The sequence below is a fragment of the Phyllostomus hastatus genome, unplaced genomic scaffold (assembly GCF_019186645.2).
Source record: "Phyllostomus hastatus isolate PE091 unplaced genomic scaffold, TTU_PhHast_1.1 phas_contig_148, whole genome shotgun sequence".
NCBI classification, from domain to species: Eukaryota; Metazoa; Chordata; class Mammalia; order Chiroptera; family Phyllostomidae; genus Phyllostomus; species Phyllostomus hastatus.
Window position 1 is genome coordinate 16501164 of NW_025333607.1, and position 13441 is coordinate 16514604.

Below are 13441 nucleotides of genomic sequence, written 5' to 3' on the forward strand. Positions count from 1 at the left end.
GGAGAGAGGGAAGAGAGTAGAGAGAGGGAGGGAGGGAGGGAGGAGAGGGGAGAGAGAGGAGAGAGCAGAGAGAGGGAGAGAGAGGAGAGGGGAGAGGAGGAGAGTGGAGAGACAGGAGAGGGGAGAGGAGGGGAGTGGAGAGAGTGGGGGGGGAGAGAGAGGAGAGAGGGAAGAGAGTAGAGAGAGGGAGGGAGAGAGGAGAGGGGAGAGGAGGGAGAGAGAGAGAGGAGAGAGAGAGGAGAGAGCAGAGAGAGCAGAGAGAGAGGAGAGAGAGGGAAGGAGGAGAGGCAGAGAGAGGGAGGGGAGGGGCTTCAGAGGCTGAGACACTGGTATCTTGGTTGCTCAGCCAGGCAGGGGTCTTCTACTCCATAATCACTTCACACCTTAACCTCATTTTTACATTTTGTCTTCTTTTATTTTCTAAAAACAAAACAGTAAAGTGAGAGAAGATATTTTCGAAAGACCAGACACTAAAATGAGAAAAGAAAAACAGCCCAAGAACAGAGAGTTCTCAAACCAGCCTCCTTTAGAGTTAGCTCAGAAGAAAGTCTTGGGGGGGGCGCGCCCCATCTGACCCCTGTTCTGGCCCTACCGGAACCACCCCTCCCCCACCCAACCCATCCCTGAGCTGTCCACACCCCTGCGGGTCCTGATGAACGACGCGTGTGCGGGTGCATGGACACACGGTGTCCAGCCAGTGGCCTGAGTCCGGGAGAGACACTGGGACCGGGCATCTTTCCCCAGGCCCCGGGGCCGTTAGGTCCTCTTCATGCAGCCGGCAGTTTCACCGAGAGAAAGGTACTAAGGACAGGTAGCTTGACCTGTGGTTTCTGCTGTTTGCCTGGTTGGTCTCCTGCCAATTCACTCGCACCAGATTGAAAGAATTATAAATTCACATAGCGCCAGCCTCGCTGCCACGCTGAACAAGTTTTCTTGTTGGGTTAGAAATGCAACCCCCTGCGAGCACATGTATGTCGGCTCCTTTGCCTGACTGCGACTCTTTCCTGAGATCCCTCTTCTTCCCTCACGCAGTCGCCGAGACCTTGTTTCCCCTAAAAAAAAGACGATGGAATTTCATCCCTCTCCCAATTCAAGTGCTAACGGAACTTACTTTCTCATTTTAATCTTCCCCTCAGCTATTCCAGCCGTCCATATACCAAACTCTTATGAAGAAGGAAGAAAGTACATTACTGTTCACGCAAAACAAATGATATAATCAAAACGCATCTCATCTGTACTCAAAATTGCACCACGTTTCAGCAGAAAGAGAACCTGGACCAAAGCCCACTGCAAAGAAGGATTTGGGAAAATTGAACAGCACAGAAGGCAGGAGAGCTCACACCCATGCGGACTAACCCGTGGCCTCCCCGCCCCTGCTAATTCCCCTCCCCCGCCCCGCTTGAAGGAGCCTGTCTGGAAGCATGAAGGGAGCGAGAGATGGCAAAGCAGCGAGACAGGACGCACTGCACTGTGATTCAGGCCTAGCTGCCGATGGGAAACCGGCCAAGGCTACACAAGTGACGAGTTATGCAGAAACATTTAAACAATGAAAAGGAGTCCGGCTGTCCTAGTCAGAGGGCAGATTTTAAAATATGTGTGTGTTTAAAATCGAATCCATTCCGAGCACTTTCAGCAGCTGGAACCTTAGTGGATTAATCAAATGGGTAGATGCGGGCTCTGTTTATCCTAAACAGGGACACGCGGAAGGGAAGAAAGATTAATCTGATAAAGGCGTCACTGTTTCTAATCAGACTGATGGGAAAACGCGGCGTGGGTGAATTATCGTCAAGTGATGGACTGCCGCGAAGCCGAAGCAATCAAACAGATAGCTCTAAAAATGCCCGCGGAAGCTTCCGTCAACACGGCGGTGCTCCTGGACCCGTCCTGGCCTTCCTTCCGAAGAGCGGAGGCACTTTGTCACATTTGGTGAGATGCAATCTTAACAGGAGAGCTTCAGCGAACGCTGCCACCCTTCACTTACCAAAATTAAACACGAGACCATCGCTTCCTTTCCGAGACGAGGGCGTGACATTTTGATAATGTTTTCAGTTCGCAAAAATAGTTAAAATCCAAAAGCAGAGTTACTGAGCATTAAAAAAAAAAAAAAATTTCCATCCCGGATTTGTGTTTGCTCACGGGGCACTCTTTTTAATTAAAAGTAATGCGAAACATTTGTTACTCATCCTTGTCTTCCTTATAAATAATTTAGCAAGTGATTATTTTGTCTTTGGAAAAGAAGATAATTGTCTGTAAATTATTATGATTGACTAGAATAAAGTCAAGCTGTTTTCATAATTGGTAGAGAAGAGCAAGTAATTCCTGTTGGGGTATTTTGTTTTATCACTCTGCTTTTGTCTGATTACGTAAAAATTTCAAAAAATAAGGATACAAAGACATATCTCCCAGAAAGGTTTTTATAATCTTACTACCCAGTGATAACTACCACTCAAATTTTTGCAATGTGCAAATGTATGTATACATACGTAACACAGAAGTTCATGCAAGTGTTTTTTATAAAAGCGAACACACTATATAACGTGTGTGTGTACACACATGTACAGATATTTGAATGGAATTAAACTACACAGGTCCTTGCCTTCTCTCCTTAGAAATACATTATTTTTTTTTCAAATTAAGGATCTATGTCTCATTATTTATTTAACTCAGCATACACAGGGTGGGGCAAAATGGGGTTACAGTTGTGAATATGTAAAACACAGAGATTACTCTGTGTAATTAAACTCTATATAATTAATAATATTAATTATATTATTTTCAATATGGACAACAGTAAACCTACATTTGCCTCATCTTGTATTATGGAGTATAATTTGTTTTCAATATATTCTGCATTACAAACAGAATATACCTTTGAATTAAAAATCGAAGTCACACACAAATAGGAAGGATTTTACTCAGACGGTTGCATTCGGAGTGAGAAATACCGCTCCGTGGTACCCAGTGGGTACCGATACTTCATAAACCTCTGAAACCGCAATTCCACTTGGCGGCATGTAGGGATGTTTCACGTTTCCCTCCCTGCACTCCTTTGCAGTCGCTGGAAGGTAGACAGTGGGGTCTGCATTCAACACAGTGACTTTGGCACCCATGTATTCAGAGTCACAGGCGAGGGACAGGAGACGCTGAGGCTGAATCTAAGGAACAGACGCTGCTTCACCCTCTTCCGCCTTCCCAGCCCCCAGAGCGCGCCCTTGGCTCTGGGGGTGGAGGGATACGATCCTCACGGGCCTGATTCCTCATTTCTGCCCCCTTTCCTCAGCCGCAGTCTTCCGGCCGGCCGTTCCCATCCCACCCCTCCTCTGATCTGGCTGAAAATGCCGGAGTACTTCCCCGAAGTCTCACTCGGATTGGAACCACGCCTCTACTTTTAAACACCTTTGCAATTACATCCAGAACTCAGTGAGAGCTTATTCTGTGGTTTTGAATTTTAACGTAGGTCTTTTTTTCTTCTCTATACTGTAAACTTTGGTGATCAGAGACCCCAGGCACTGTGTATTTGGAATTCCATAGAGACACCTGGGACTTCAAATAATACCTCTTTTGAAAATAGTATTGTAACCTACCTGTATCAATGCAGTATTGAGAAATGTTTTAGCTTTTAGACACCATCAATATTTTTTCATTGCATTGTGTAAACTATTGATTTCTTATATGAATTAACGTGAAGACAAGGTACTTCGGATTTTTGTTAGTTCTACTTAACATATCCTTGAGTCCATTTAGGAGATTTGAAAAACAAAACCCGTGACTCTCAACTAGACTAGAGGGAAAGAAGCGTCTGGTTTTGTGATGCGTTGATATTGTAACACGGCTTTTAAAATAAGTCAAGTCAATCCCATTTGATGTTTTTGTTACCTAAAATACTTTGTGAAGTACTTAGCAAAAATGCATACCTTTATAAAATTTGTCCAGCTTTTGAATACGATTTTCCATACGTGGAGAAGAGATCAAATGATGGTAAGACGGTTTGGAAATCCTAGAAGGGAAAAGAGCAAAGACGTGGTAATCATCTTCGTGTACAATTGGCCTCCCACCCGGGAGACAGGCCGCTGTGCCTTCGGGGGGAGGGGGGGCTGCTGATGAGCTCGGGAGAAACTCCCGCACGACCGGCCTGCGGTGCCACTTTTTAAATGAGGGGCTGGGGGCTGCTTTTCTGAAAAATAACCTCATGCAGACAGAACGCTGAGGAGGGTAATTCTGAATCCAGCCAGAGCCTCTGATACCAGAGCCCTCCGGTCTGCTGCGAGCCGGTCCAGACAAACAGAAATAATCCACTTGGGTTATATGCCCTCCTTGGGGCAGCTTAGGAGTCTTTGTGAGGCTCTTGGAGCTGGAATGCAGCTTTCACGCCCCAATCAAAGTGACGACAAGCACGTTTCCTGGGCCACTGGCCCCTCCGTGTGAGATTACTCTGGGGTGGTAGCTGCGGTGTGTGTCTGGTTATTTAAGGCTTCGGTATACATAGTCCCATTTTTATTCAGTGTGGGTGCATCTAAATTCTAAAGTTATACACGACTTTCTATTGATTTTCTTTACATTTTTATATATCTTTCTTCTGACTAGATTCGTCTGTCTTTCTCTTACTCAGTTCCTGCTCCTCCTCCATCCTCACAGCCTTGGCTGCAAAGGCGTGGATGGGAAGTAGCAGGCCAGACAGTAGACTCATCGTAGTGCGGTGTTTAGGTCTTGTTGCCGTAATAAAAGGGGGACTAGACACAGAGAAATATCGAAGGAACAGATCTAGACATAGAGATGTTACCAGTGACCCTCATTACTCAGATTTCCCATGTGCAAGTTCACCTACTTGCTCCAATGTACTTGCATCTCCAAATCAATACTCACAGAGCTTGCACGGTCATTTATAGATATGAGGACAGTGGCAAAAAATTGGGTCACCTGACACACACATTTCCAGCCTGTAAGGCCTGCTTTCTCGGCCCTAGCTAGCCGAGATACCTAACATTTTTCACACTTGAGTTCTCCGAGTTGGCAGTTTCACTGTTTAACTCGGGCCCCGAGCACAGCACTGAAGTGCTGTCTGCCTGTGTCTCAAACAGAAGGAGGCCCCCACATGCCTCCTAAAGAACGTGCACGTGTTAGACAGGCTTCCTCTGGGCAGGAGTTAACGTGCTGTCAACAACAAGTTCCATGGTAACCAATGACACGTATTAAATAAAGGGTCTTCAAACACCAACATGTACAAAACGATGTTATGTGTTGATCAGCAGACCAGCAGTTTGCAGGAACCCAAGCCTACAGTTCCCCTAGGAGCGGTGCTCAGCAGGCACTCAGTCCGTGCTCGTAGTGACGACACAGAAGATGGACTACTGCGAACACGCGAGTCAGCGGCGCACCCACAGCAGGGTCGAGAGAGATCGCGCCCTTCTGCTGCATAAGCTTGGACATTCTGCCAGATTAGAGCAGGCACCGCCTCTTAGGGCACAAGCAACACAGAACAGACGGACGAACGAGTGAGAACATGGGTACATGAGATGAACTGACAGATTCAAGATACTGTTTGCTACTCTTTGCAGGGCGGGTAGTAAATAGCTCTTCGTGAACACTGACTAGGTACAGATAATGACTAGAAATTTTCACTTTATGAAACATAGGTTTCTCTAAAAGAAGATAAAGTATACATGAAGCTTTAATAAATAGAATTCTCATAACCCTATACTAAACCTAAATTTTCATGTTATCATTGGGAATTATCATGTTTAATTTCTTTCTGCATTTTAAAGAATTGGGTTTTAATCTTCCTTCCTCTCTCCCTCCCTCCCTCCCCTCCTCCCTCCCTTCCTTCCTGAAAGTATCAATTGAGTGCCTGCTTATGCCAAGCACTGTTTTGGGATACAGCAATAAATAATTTAGGCAAAAACTGTCTTCATGGAAGTTAAATTACCAGTGAGCAGAGACAGACAAGAAGCAAATGAATGTCCAACAATAGTAAGTGTTATGAAGAAGAATAAGGCAGGGTAGAGGGGAAGGGCTGAGGAATCGGGGAAAAGGCTTGCAATTTCCAACCAGGTGGTCAGGAGGGGCTGCTGTGACGTGATGTGGGCACTGACTTAACTCAGGAGGGGTTGTCACCATGCAAACTACAACCGTAACTACAGTCAACAGCTTTATCATTGAACCTCTCATGCCACTTCAAGTAGTAAAACCCCACAAATTTACCCCCTAAATGATTGATTTATCTGCTCTGAAAAATTTGGAGGCAAACCTCTTCCTACAACTGGAACCTGTTAGTGCATTTGGCTCTTGCCTTAAGGACACAGGGAAGCATCAAGCAAGAAGCATCATCCCTCCTCTGCAGGGAGCATGGGTGGGCCACAGTGGCCTTGCTGTCCGTGAGTAGAGCTCCATTCATCCCACCTCTTCAACAGGCACCGTCACACCCTGATGTCATGGTCACCACACACGTGCAGGGACACCACCCCGGCCGAGGAGGAGGAGGTTCAGCGAGTGATGAGGTCTACCCCATAATCTCTCATTCCTACCAGGGATTTTGCACCCTTTAAGCAGCATGGCCCGAGAGAGACATTTGGAGAAAGAAAGAGGAGTGTTAACAGTGGTTGTCTGTTCTTTCACTGGTACCACAAACGGTATCTAACGTCAAAACATGATGAGCCAGAAAAAAGGTCCACCACCTGTGGCATTGCTCTGGGCGAGCGGCAGCCGCGAGGCTTTTCTCGTTCAGACAGCAGAGACCAGCCTTGTGCAGGCTGGGCTTGCTTTCAGCAACTGAAGGATCCTGGGAGAAAGAGCGAGCTTCCTCTAACAGAGGCACTGACGCAACCCACGTGTCCTCCACTCTTCTCCCAACCGTCTACGTCTAAAGTTTTGTGACGGGGTGTATTATCATTTCTTGGTTGGCTGGAAGGGAGGCCTTGACATTCCAGGTCTTGTTCTCTTTCTAATTACCGCCTGAAGAAGCAAAGATCCTGGAGCGAAACCCTGGATGATTTAAAAGGCATAGCTAACTAAAGTGAAGGACAATTTTCTACGTATTTTAATGGCTTTGAAAGGGTGAATCTTACCCTTGGAATGGACTAGTCATCAGACCTTATAATAAACAGTAATATCGGCTGCCTTCCTGAAAGTCTGTGTTTCCCCTGTAGTCTATCATTTTCATCAAACGCTGTTTTCTACTTGTTGGTTTATTTCTTCGCTGTGAAAATATGTATGATAATGTTTGGTATAAAAATCAAGAAATTAGTCTCGCAGCAGGGAGCCTGCTAACGACACCATTTTAATCGTATCCTTCAAGTGCTGGCAGAAAACATATTAATTGCAGTTTAATTTATGCAACAAATATTTCATTTTAATTATGCTTAATTTTTGTCAAGCTATAAGAATGTCAATAGTTCTGACAAGTGTTTTCTTACAAGTTTTTTTTTAGGTGAAAGAATTAAAATCAAACGCTGTTTCTGAAAGGAATTATGAAAGATTTCTAATTACTGCTTATGTTTTTGAAAAATTGCTAATCTAGTAGCCTCAAAATAACATCTGGGAACGTGTGAACTTGAAGCTTTATTACTCAATGTTTATAATTCTTAATAATATACATGCATCATTAACATGATGGAATCCTCACAGGAAGGGTTTTTTTTTTTTTGTAATTATAGGATATATCAGTAACTGTCATTGAATGGTGAATTTCCTCTGTAGAAATGATTTTGTTCATTCTGCTCAGGAAAACTAACACAAGAATAAGTGAAACTGATTGCTGCTGATACACTGAACTGAGGAAAAGAATATTAACTGTGAACAGAAGTGGAAAGAAAAATGTCAAAGCACCAAAGCTGAACAGGAGTAATTACTCTCAGCAAAAATGTATTAAGTTCCTCCTAGGTGCGAATCCTTCCCAAACATGATGTCTCACGTAAGAAAGCTGCCTCCTCCTGGACCTGCTTCTCTCTCCAGATGTGCAGGATGCCTCTCTGCCCTGATGCCTCTGGTACCCAAGTTTCCCTTCTCCCAGCCCGGTCCAGTTCTGCTCTGTATCAGTGATTCCCTTACAGGTACCAACTCCCCACTGGAGGATCTGGCTCCTGGGGGTAGGGTTCCAGCCTTCGGTGCTTACCGGAGCCACCATCTGCCACCATCAGCCACCGTCAGATAGACTTGAGAATGGATAAAATGCTCTGGATGTTATGTTGTTTTTTTTTTTGAAATACCATTATTATTTCAAAACCCTCTTTAGAAAAGTTATTGTGCATAGACCTGTATTTGAAAACTATTCATTGGGAAGACTTCTAGTTTTAGGACGGCAGAGCAAGTAACTCCCTGCCTTATCCTCTCAGAAATGTCTACCCCCGACACAGAGAGGGTTATAAACATCTATGGAACCACATGTTCAGTAAAACCAAGAGACGGAGGCGAGTCCGCGCCCCAATTTGTGCGGCGAGCCAGCTGAGGGTACCGCGGCAGACCCGATGCCGTCCTATCCTGCTCTTCCTGCCAAAGCCCAGCACGCGCAGCTGCGGAGCTGAACCAGAAGATGAGAGACCACGGGGTCCCTGCACAGCAGGGCCTTATCTGAGAGAAGGGAGAGGTGGCTCCCGAGTGCGCACTTAGCATTGCCAATCCACGAACCTACTTTAGCTATGCGTGTGTTTTACTTGATAAAAAGTAAGTAAAAAAGAAACGATTAGTGCACCACAGTGTTTGCTATTCCTCTTAGATTTAAGTTTCCTTTCTTTTTCTGTAAACGATTAATTTCTTTTTATTGTATTTTCTCCATTACTATTTAGTTCCCTTATATATACATCAACAGTATGATGATCCCCCCGCCATCATCACACTATTGTCCGAGTCCATGAGTTCTTTTTCCTTTTTGCTCAATCCCTCCACCCCTTATCCTCCCCCCACTTAACTGTCTTCCTGCTCTTTATCTGAGTCTATGAAAAGCCACATTAAAACTCTACTTTATCCTGAATGTAATATGAATACGCTAGACTGAAATACTTATGAGTTGTAGATTGTTTTATGCAAACATTATTCAGCAACGTAGTTTTGCTTGTTAGGTCAGTCTGTTTAGTAGAGTCCACGTATAAGTGACGTCATACGGTACTTGTCTTTCTCGACGGGCTGACTTCCCTGAGCATCACGCTCTCCAGGTCCATCCGTGCAGTCGCAAAGGGTAAGTTTCCTTTCTACCTGGACACTTTTATTCACTGCATTCCTCCCAGTAACTGATGGCTCATTTTTAACACTTCTATAAAATACCTAAATATGTCATTTCTCGTTTGTGAATTTTTTTCCATTTTCATTTCCTTTTTGACATTTTACATGTCTAAACAATGTACCCCATAAGCAAATCTACATACTAAAACATCTAAAAATGCAGGTAAGATAGTCAACAAAAATTAATGTATTTTATAATGCCAACTCCCTTTACAAGCTTTGAGAAAATTACATATACATTTACTAGTCGAGGTACAGTACTTAATGTCTATATTTGAACCAAAATTACTAAACATGATGATCTATTTCTCTGAACTCATGTCCTTTTCCCAACTAAATCAAATTAAGAAAGCAATGGGGATTTTCTCACAAGTTATTTCATACATGGATGCCCTTGAACTTTACTGAGTCTGAACTCAAAAACGTGTAGGTAAAATACTTTAGTATTCAAAATATTAAGAAATGTTTATTTGTTGTTGCCACTAAGAGCACAATTTATCGCAGAACATTTAAATATAACTCCTAGTTTATATAAACTTTATAAATTAAAGGTTGTTAAATTCAAGAAGATGGATGTATACAATTTAATCTCAATCAATGTTTAATACATTATTCATTATTTTTGAACATATAAACTTATTTAAAGATTAAGAAGATATAAAAATTAGAGAAGTAAAATTATTATGGTCTTTGAAATTCTGTTAGGCACAGTCACACAATAAAGGAAAAAATAACTCTTGAATAAAGTTAAAATCAACTGTGTATATAGTCTTAACTTACACCCCTTTTGTTCTACAGATAAGAATTTAACAGAAACAAAGTAAAAAACAAGTATGTCTTACCATCACCAATGTATAATATAATTAGTTGATATCTCTTTTTGAATTGTACTTTGAAACTAAACCATGAAAATGTTATATGCTTAGTAAATGAATTACATTAAGTAATTAATACTTAAAAATACTTGTGAAACTTTGACCTGTTAAGTAGGTTAACCACTCCTATAATGTTGCTTCATTTACTATTCTATTTAATAAGCTCTTTTTTATAAGGAATATAAAACAAATTCAATTCAAGAAAGAATAAAACTAGTATAAAAGTAGGAAGTTCTAAGCAGTTCGGATTTGTCTCTGACACACACAGAGTAAAAGTATTTACTGTGTAGTAGCATTCCTTATATCTGTTTGCAATTTGAAGGTTAATAAAAATGATTAACAGAGAACATCTCTGAAGTAAACTTGATCGATTAAAAGTGTTCTAAACAAATAAAAACCTTGCATAGGTAATTCAGTTTCTTTTTATCAGATAATAGCCAGAATGGTCTCAATTTCATTCAATGTTACTAAGTAAAATTTTGACAAGTAGATCTTCACTTAAGGAAAGAAAAAGAGGAATCATTTCATGTTGAAAAGCCACATTAAAACTCTACTTTATCCCAAATGAAATATTAATATGCTAGACTGAAATAATTATGAGTTGTAGATTCTTTTATGCAAACATTATTTAGCAATGTAGTTTAGGATATTAATGTGTAATACTTTCTATATCTCTTATGTTGACACATGTTTAGCTAATACAGATTATAATACAGGTGTTAGTCATCATTAATGATATTTTTAGAAACCCATTAGTTTCCAAGAGCTTGGAAATTAATGACAAAGGTATTTCAATTAGTTTTGTCTGCTCTCCAACTACACGGTCAGGGCTTATCCAAATTTTCAAAACTGTTAATGTGATTTAGTGGATATTAACCTCACGCAATGTTCCATTAAGCTCTTATCCATCACGGGGGCTAGTTAATTAGTGTACAGGAAGAATATTCTCTTCCAAGAAATTCTTATATTTAGAGCCCTAGGAAAAACACTCTCTCATCTCTACCATCGACAGCCCATGGGAGAGTTGGCTTCAAACGTGGGAGGAAGATTGCAAGTAACAATTCGTAACATCTACATCTTCGTGGGCGGAACTGGGTTCCTTCTCACAAATGGACCTGGTGCTTGGTTACACCAGCAGGTCTTCCGAAGTTTTCAACTAGCGGAAGATCCTCAGGGTGAGTAACTTGCTCTGAAATTCCTCCTTCCTTACTTAAACTTCTTTTTATTTTTCGATTACAGATGGCATTCAGTATTGTGTTAGTTTCAGGGGCGCAGCGGAGTGGTTGGACATTCGCATCACTGACCGCGTGCTACCCCCAGTGGGTCCGGCACCGTCCCAACACCGCCCGTAGGCACCCCGCACAGAGTTACGGCCACCTCCTTCCTTACTCTTTACTTTCTCACCAGCATTCAGGTTGGCTTTACTTTTCGGTCATTATTTTTTCAAGAGAAATTCCTACCTCTTCTGGAGAGTTCGGGATAACGGGTGGAAAACACGGAATGGTTGCGCTGCAGAAGCCACGCTGAGACTAGGCGTTCTGCAGGGACCGCGCACGCAGGGCCCCCACGCCCTAGGAACGGCCATCACCCAGAGGCGTCGGCAGCCTAGGGGGGCACACGTTCCTCTCTTCCCCCAGGTCTTAGCGCTGGGGAACCAGGAACCCAGGGCAAGTGAACCGGGCTTGTTCTGACGTCAGAGGGCACAGGCCAGGCAAGTGGGACCGAACGCCCATTCCACTGAATTGTCTGAGAAACCGAGGCGCTGCTCTGCGCGCTGTGGCTGGGTGCTCGATAGCCGCGGATGAACTCTTGCCCTCGGAAATAAGACTTACTGAGAAATTGCAGTCCGGCCTGCACAATGACATAGCCCCTTTTTGAGATGAGGTAAAAAGCCTTAATGGGGAACATGCAGAACTCTGGCCTTACTATTTCCGGATGTTTGGCTCAATGCAAAATGTAGCGTTTTATAAAACGATGTTGAACGATAAATGGAGAGCTGCCTTCCTCTAACACAATCAAGTACTGTCTCTGTATTTATTTCACAGAAACCTAGCTGGGATTTCAGTCACCACGCGCCAGCCGTGGCTACCCTATGTTGCGTCGTACCTGCATTTGAAATAGAACGCTGTTATACAAGGGTAGGCTTTGCCGCTGCCTTTAGCAGGATTGAAACAGTGCATCGTGTTTCATTTGGGCGGTCCTTTTATTAGCTTTCTACCACTTGATCAGCTGATATCACTAATAGTAATACTTTTAAAAAAAATAAACTGGAGGTTGCAAGTCCTGCCCTGAGACTGTAGTATTTCAAAAAAAAAAAAAAAAAAAAACAGCTTAAGCTTTAGGGGAAAAACCAAGTACAGAAACAGCATTACAAATGCCAAGGACCGGGCAGGAGCAATTCTGGATCAGTTTAAAAAAGTGATTGATGAAACTCTAATCCAAACCGAAGGAACAGTTTCACGACAAGCTGTGACCATTCCGCACACTTCATTAGCTGCCATAATTAGCCCGGTGTTTCAATTTGTTAGAACTGGTGGGGACAATTTTCCTCCGAATGCAAACATCGAAAAAAACAAGGGCCCTCAGACTTGAGAAGAGGCCGGCGAGAGGCTTTTCCAGCCTCTGCGAACGAAAAGATTAATTACTGCTGACGGGAGGCCGGGCAGGGACCGTCTCTCTCTCGGGCTGTGCGCGCGATCCTCCGCGCATCCCGAGGAAGACGTGGGCGCCCCAGCACCACGCGGTTCAGCAGCCCCACGCTGCAGCACAGCGTCGCTTTTGATGCCCAGAACTCTCGGGGTGGGTTTCTCTTCCTGTCTCCGGGGCCCAAGACTCACGCCTGTTTATTTGTATCAGAATCTTCAAACGGCTTCGAAAACACCGGCAAGTTTGGTTCCTGGGCAGCGCCTCAGGTCGTAGCTTCCTCCTTTAACTACGAACATGAGCAGGAGAGCGGTTTCGTGTATCTCCGTGATTGTGGCAGCTTTCACACATGTTGATGGACATTGCACGAACACGTGTTTTAGCCCATCTATGGAGCTACGTGAATTTCACCTGTATTTATAAATATAGCAATGCAGTCTTGAGCCTGGATTACGGGGCTATGCTTTGATTTCCCACAATATAAATTCACGAAATCTAATCAAAGGGGGTGATAGAAAAGGGACTTTTACTTAGTTTTCTCAGAACAAGAGAGATTTCTTTTAGGCCTTTGGCTAAAGGCTAAGCTTATGCAAAATCAATAGTAAATACCTACAGACAGTGTCATTAAAAATTTCACAACTCTCTCAACTTTTAATACCCGTGGCTTTATTGTTGTTTATTTTGCATTAAGATTATTGTTAAGCCAAAACTTT

At 43.2% G+C, this 13441-nt stretch overlaps 1 protein-coding gene across 1 annotated transcript in view; it reads right to left on the minus strand.

Annotated features, from left to right (window-relative positions):
- Positions 1-301: 301 nt before the first annotated feature.
- Positions 302-13441, minus strand: part of SPATA17 (spermatogenesis associated 17) — an 85179-nt gene continuing 72039 nt past the window's right edge. The window contains exons 10-11 of the mRNA XM_045817746.1: positions 3915-3997; positions 302-420 (exon numbers count right to left, since the gene is read on the minus strand). Coding sequence (XP_045673702.1) covers positions 3917-3997 — 81 coding nt within the window. The 3' untranslated portion in view covers positions 302-420; positions 3915-3916. The remainder of the gene's footprint in view (positions 421-3914; positions 3998-13441) is intronic.